Source organism: Eurypyga helias, unplaced genomic scaffold (assembly GCF_000690775.1).
Source record: "Eurypyga helias isolate BGI_N326 unplaced genomic scaffold, ASM69077v1 scaffold31938, whole genome shotgun sequence".
In the NCBI taxonomy this organism is placed as follows: domain Eukaryota; kingdom Metazoa; phylum Chordata; class Aves; order Eurypygiformes; family Eurypygidae; genus Eurypyga; species Eurypyga helias.
The window spans coordinates 4180-10630 of record NW_010265563.1 but is presented as its reverse complement, the minus strand read 5'-3'; the positions used below and the strand labels follow the sequence as shown (position 1 = coordinate 10630).

At 54.5% G+C, this 6451-nt stretch overlaps 1 protein-coding gene across 1 annotated transcript in view; it reads right to left on the bottom strand.

Annotated features, from left to right (window-relative positions):
• LOC104513442 (immunoglobulin superfamily DCC subclass member 4-like) overlaps positions 1-6451 on the bottom strand; it is a gene marked incomplete at its 5' end in the record, with an annotated part of 17549 nt that overhangs the window by 7055 nt on the left and 4043 nt on the right. The window contains 5 exons of the mRNA XM_010156788.1: positions 2884-3118; positions 4138-4243; positions 4720-4857; positions 5378-5548; positions 5975-5985. Of these exons, the coding sequence (XP_010155090.1) occupies positions 2884-3118; positions 4138-4243; positions 4720-4857; positions 5378-5548; positions 5975-5985 (661 nt within the window). The remainder of the gene's footprint in view (positions 1-2883; positions 3119-4137; positions 4244-4719; positions 4858-5377; positions 5549-5974; positions 5986-6451) is intronic.

Below are 6451 nucleotides of genomic sequence, written 5' to 3'. Positions count from 1 at the left end.
GGGTGGCCGAGGGCTCCTGAGGGCTGGCCAGCAGCCCAAGGGCTGTCCCACCTTCCACGTGCACCAGCCTGCACCCCCAGTGGTATGGAACAGCTCAGGAGGAATCACGGCCCTGCACCGGAAGGAACTAGTGATCACGACGTGGAAACACGCAAGGGGACTTCACAGAACCCCTGCCCGCCATTCTTTGCGGGAGCCCGTTCACGGCTCAGTATTGTTAAAGACTTCCTGCCCTCTGTCTCGCTGCTCCCCTGTCCCCACAAAATGACATTCACTCACCTCCCGCTGCTCCTGGCATGGGGACAGTCCCTGCTCTGTGTCTGTATGTCTCCTAACAGCATGGAGCCTCGGGATACCGAAACAGTAAAACCAGTGAAGAATAAGCCGTGACACGCGAGGTAACGAGCCAGCGTGTGAAAAGCCTGCGAGCACGGGAGCAGCTATCGCTGCCCCTAACGGCACGAGCCACCCAGCCAACAAAAACCAGGCCTCCGGAGTGTATCCCGAGGACAGAGAGGCAAGTGCAGGTCAGACAGGCCTGGAGCTGCCAGTTCCTCGGCATCACAGCAACACAAACCCGCACACCAGTTCAGCAGCATCGCGCCAGGAGTCCGTGCCAGCCAACACCCCAAGTTCTGCGGTGACATGACGTGCTGCTAAATAAAAGGGATCCTTGAGACACTTCTCACTCCCTTTCTTTATTGACTAAGGCTGCAAGTGATAGCACCCAACCTAGAGCACACTGGGGAGCTTCCTCTTGCCAGGCTAAACCAGGAATTTCTTTCCACAAGGTTCTTCCCTTTCCTGTGGTTCTACAGGGAATCTACAACTCCATGTAATCTACAAGGGATTAAGGGAATCTACAACTCAGGGAATCTACAACTCCCTCCTGGGCCTTGTGTAGCAGCATTTTGCCTACAAGCAGGAGGTGCACACCCCTAGCTGCGCCTCACTCCGATTTACATCTGCTGTGGGGACCAGGTGTGTGTGCACCGGTCTGGCTGTGTTCGTGGGACCTACCCCACTCCCTGCCCACCCAGCCAGGCACAATCGCATCGCCGCCTGGACACGTGGCCTCCTGGCAACTGCAGCGTAAAGATGTTTTGGGCCTGAATCTTTTCACTCTGGAATACACGTCAGAGTACGGGGAGGACGCAGCAGTGCTCAGGGATGGCTCAGGTGGCACTTCCAGCAGGAGCTGGACACTGGAGGGAGTGGGGCCTCCTGCGTGAGAGCACATCTCCCTCCAGTGCCCACTCCCAGCAACAACAGCCTGTTGCTCCCGGCTGCTCTCCTTCCTTCACCTGCCAGGTCACCTCTCCGACAGACACTGGGGGCCCTGAGCAGCCCGGCCTTGGCACTGCCCTCACCAGCCCCTGCTCTGCACACAGGAAAATCTCCGTGTAAACCTTTGGAGACAGGACTGCTGCTTTGGAAGTGAGATCTGGATAGGCTCTCCCCAGAAAGGCCTCCCAAGGGAGAGAACTTCACCCTGAGAACAGGTCGGGGCTGGGCGAAGTCACCATCATTGACAACATTTGTTCCTTATTCAACAGTCAGGCCAGGCAGGCAGCTACATTCCATCATAACCCATAGATGCAGCTTGGCTGCAAAACTGCCTCTCCTTCCGCTGAGCGCTGATCTGCCACGGCACCTGGGGATGGCCGAGGGCACGGCTCCGGCTCTCGGGACTATTAAAGCCACAAGGACACCGTGTTTCCGAAAGCCCATACCTGCACACCTCCCCTGGCAGCAAGGCCGGCAGGCAGGCAGCTACATTCCATCATAACCCATAGATGCAGCTTGGCTGCAAAACTGCCTCTCCTTCCGCTGAGCGCTGATCTGCCACGGCACCTGGGGATGGCCGAGGGCACGGCTCCGGCTCTCGGGACTATTAAAGCCACAAGGACACCGTGTTTCCGAAAGCCCATACCTGCACACCTCCCCTGGCAGCAAGGCCGGGTCTCAAGGTTAGCCAGGTGTGCTCAACTCACCTCCCCCCAGTGACACGAGCACATCATCGAGGCAAACGTGAAATCCCACGTGCTCACAATACATTTGTTTTACTGAACCTCCTAATTACTTTACATGCTCTCCCTGGGCTACAAAGAGAGACATAAACAGATTAACTAAATTAGGCCAATTAAAGGTTCCCTAATGGAATGAAATGTTTCAGGGAAGCTTGAGAGAGAAGATGGGCAGGGAGAAGTGAAAGACAATGCAATGTCAGGTAAACCAACCAGGGCAGGAACACACTACTTCAAAAATTAAGGTTCACAAATAAACCACATTTCACCCCTTGTGTATCTCCAAGGGTATTCCAGTGAACACACTATTTATAGAAGCATAGAATCATGGAATGGTTTAGGTTGGAAGGGACCTTAAAGACCATCTAGTTCCAACCCCCCTGCCATGGGCAGGGACACCTTCCAGTAGACCAGGTTGCTCCAAGCCTCATCCAGTCTGGCCTTGGACACTTCCAGGGATGGGGCATCCACAGGACAAAGGTCCTTTAAGTATCCTGGAAGGCAAAGCATCTACCCTGGATGTCACACTTTCTCACACCATCCATATGCCACAGCAACAGTGCAGCTTTCTGCAACAGGAAGTCTGGAAGCTGCTTCTCTGGGGACGAAGGATCACTGTCCCAGGAGATGAAAAGTGGTGACATGGGGATCCCAAACTAGGATCTGACAGCCAAGACAGAGCTGGGGAGTTTTGCAGAGAGGGAAGTGCATGGCTGCCCAGCACCAGCCTGCAGCCAAGACTCCCAGCACCTTGCAGAGCCAGGACAAGATCAGATCCTCGTTTTCTAGCAGCGACACCGCAAGCAAAGGCTCTTGCCTAGGGTGGGAGCCCAGGGCCACATGCGTGGGTCCTTACCTGCCTCTTCCCATGGACGATGTCCTCAGGGAGGCTCGTGTGGATGAGGCTGTGCACTTCCGTCAGTTCCGTGATGTCTCCCAGGGGCACAGGTGTGTCCTCCGTCAGTGGGGACATGAGGGACTCCAGCTCATGCGATTCCGAGGTGGCACTAGGAGCTGCCGCCCCCTGCCTGCTCCGGTGGTAGTAGGTGTGGTTGCCAGCTGCCTGGGAATCCAGGCCTGGCAGGGCCTCCCTGAGGGAAAACAAGCAAGAGCTGACACCACTTATCAGCCTCACTCTCCTCTATCCCAAACAGCCATGGCCTGCCAGAGAAGGTGACCCACTCCACGCCACTCAGCCTGTCCTTGTGGAAGCCACGAGGCCCAAGGCCTTGCCCTGCGGCTCGTGAGGAAGGGGATCCTTCATCCACATCCTACTGCAACAGCTTTTGCTGCAGTAACCTCTCCCCAGAGGCATCTCCACACCACCTTCCCTAATCCTAAATTCAGGCAAAGCACAGTGCTGGATGCCAAGCCCTCCCCTCGCCAGCGGATCACAAATGCAGCAGACAACAGATGCCAGCGCTGGAGCAAGCGCTCGCTAACCCCTTCCTGTGGGGAGGTGTGTCAGTCCAGTCAGCTCTGCTCTACAGGTAAGAGATGCAACAGTCAGAAAGGTTTGGTGGCCACGTTCGGACAAGATGTCAGAAGTTTCCTATTCCTAGTCCTGAAATCTGCTGCCAGCTTAAAGCTCTCCTCAGCAACTAATCAGCTGTTTTCCAACCACAGTCTTTCCAAATACTTACGGCTGGATTCAGCCCCCCTGGGCTAGCAGGGGGCTTTGGCCTGAGTCCAGTCCTCCTCAAACCAGCCTGTCACTCACCAGGAATTCTTCCATCATTTTCCCAACCAGAAGTTAACAAGCCCTTTCCAAACGTCCTTAGAGCTGTCCAAACTCAGAAGCAGAACACTGCCCACGCTAACACACAGGTAACAATCTGGCAAAGAGTGGGTTTTTCCCTTTCCCCTCTGAAAAAACCCTATCAGTCCAACAATGCAAATGAAAGAGAAACTACTGAGAAAATAAATCAGTGAACAGATTACACTGTTTCCCTAGCTAGCCAGCACTTCCAAGACTCCATCTTTGTATTAACTGATGTCACACACTGCAAACCCAACGGCCCAGCTGAACGCAGGGAAGCAGGTCCGAGCGTGTTCTGTGCCCTGCCACGCCAGCCTCCTTTCCCCCCTGCAAAGGCGAGGTGACACCTACCTCTGCTTGCTGTTGCGGAAGCTGGCACACATGCAGAAGAGTATGCAGAGCAGCCCCAGGCAGACTCCCACGATGATTCCCGTGACAGAGTGGATATCCAGAACATCTAGCAGAGGAAGGACAGACACGTCACATTTCAGCTGCTAGCGGGAAGAAGGCACTAAATGTCTCGTGTGCAGGGAAGCCCCAGCCTCACTAAAGTCAACAGGTGATGCCTCTATACGCAGGAAGGAAGATCACTTGGCAGTGATAAAGCAGCTTAAACTGGCACATTCATTAACTTCACGCTATGCAGGTCTAACAGAAAGGCAGCAAGATGCAGGTTGCGTGTGCCCTTCCACTGGGGCTGGGATGGGGGGATGAGAGATGGAGTTCTGTGGGATGGGTTCTGGAGCTGCCCGAGGCCTGTGGAGCTGCACCTGAGGACTCCGCCACGATCCTCTGCGCCGGCCTACACACATCTCGCACCCTGCGCGGTGACGTCAAGCAATTGCTCGGCAAACAGAAACACTGTGGCTGACAAATCGCAGTCTGCAGCCACGCAACTCACTTCCGGCATCAGGACAAAGGGGAAATTCGTACCAGACAACTTCTCCCGGAGGGTGTGCACATCCTTAACATTTGAATAGGGACCCGATCCCACGACTGTCTTTGCTCCCATCTTGAAGAAGTATCTGGTATCACTTTCCAGGCCGTGCACTTCAGTGCTGAAGATATTTCCTGGGCAAAAGCAAGTCAAGAGAGGTTTAAAATGTGCACTTGCAAGAGTATTCAGAGGCTGTAGCAAAGCAGCAGGGGAATACTGTTGGACCATGAGAAGTGAGGGATTTTGTGTCATGAGTTCTAAGAAGAAAGTAATACACCTCTTTGGTATTAATGAACTTGCTGCTTAAAGAGGTGATGATACAGAGAGCCCGTGGTGTTGCTGGCATACACTCTCCTAGAAATTACTGGCTGCCAGCCTGTATCTGCAGGGTGTTTGCTGGAGGGTAATGGCTGTTTCAGCCCAAGACATGTATGATTTCATGTCTCGCAGTAGCAGTCGTGTCCCTGGACTCTCCTATACGACCAGGTTACACTCCAAGAAAGCTGGCAACGTGAGCTCTTGAATGTTTATTTGTATGTGCCCAAAGCAAGGCCAAAATCAGAGCAGCAGGACAGACCAACCAGGGCTCCGTAGGCAGAGAAGATGGCAGGAAGAGGAGGAGGTGGGGCGTTATAGTACGTCGAGGAGGCTCACCTTCTCGCGTCAGCAAGGTCCACATGTCATCAGGCTGCGTGTTGTTGGCATTGTACAGGATAAGGTACTCCACGATGATGCCGTTGGGCTCGGCGGGGGGGCACCAGTGCACCTGGACAGCGTAGGGGTTGAGCGGGTGCAGCCGCAGGTCAGACGGGGGAGTGGAGGGCCCTGGCAGAGACAAGGAAAGACCCAGCATGGAGATAAGAAAAGGCAAGGAGAGCATTCAACTTGCAGGGCATGACGACCGCTCTGTGCCTTCCCTGAATCCTTCTCAGCGGTGCCACAGCCTTGTTTGCAAGCACGAAATGATGGGCAACCCGGCCAGACACCTCCCCCAAACAGGCTGCGGAGAGCGCAGAGGAGGCTGCTGAGCCCAGTGCAGAGCAGGACTTGTGCAGCACGGCCAACCAGCCAAGGGAAACATGACAGCGGTGATGTTTAAGGTTGTGCTACATCGCTCATCTTTGACACACTATTCCTAGCATGCCCTTGCTCCTTGTTGCCGCCTTCTCCATCTTCCCAAAGCCCTGCTGGCACCGCAACTAGTCCCAGCTTGGGGTAGGACATGCAACACCTCCAAAGGCCATCGCTAACGCTCTGTGAAGCTGAATACCGCAGGAGCTGTCACAGAGTAAGGAGCTAACCCACTGCAGCTCCGGGATCATCTCTGCCTCCCAGCCTTCACCAGGCCTGACGTTACGAGGCAGAGGTCCTGTCGGAAAACCAGGCTAGGAAAGGCACTCTTGTCCTGACAGTGACCTTCAGCACTGGGGAGGACCTAGTGCTTAATCGAGACACTATCAGCTCTAACGATCAGCTCTGAACCCAGAGGTAACCCCACAGTAACAGTAATTGTTCCCCCAATTCTCTTTACACGCTCCTCTCTGCTTACAAAGCAGCACTCCTTTAATGGGCTTGGGAAAGCCCCAGCATGCTCAGCAGCTCTCAGCTTGTACTCAGGGGCATCCGAGCTCAGAGGTGATCCGAGATCACATCTCTCAGGAGCGCATTAGGACCTGATAGAGACGCAGGGAAAGCAAGGAGAAATCAGCATTCAATTCCCATAAATAC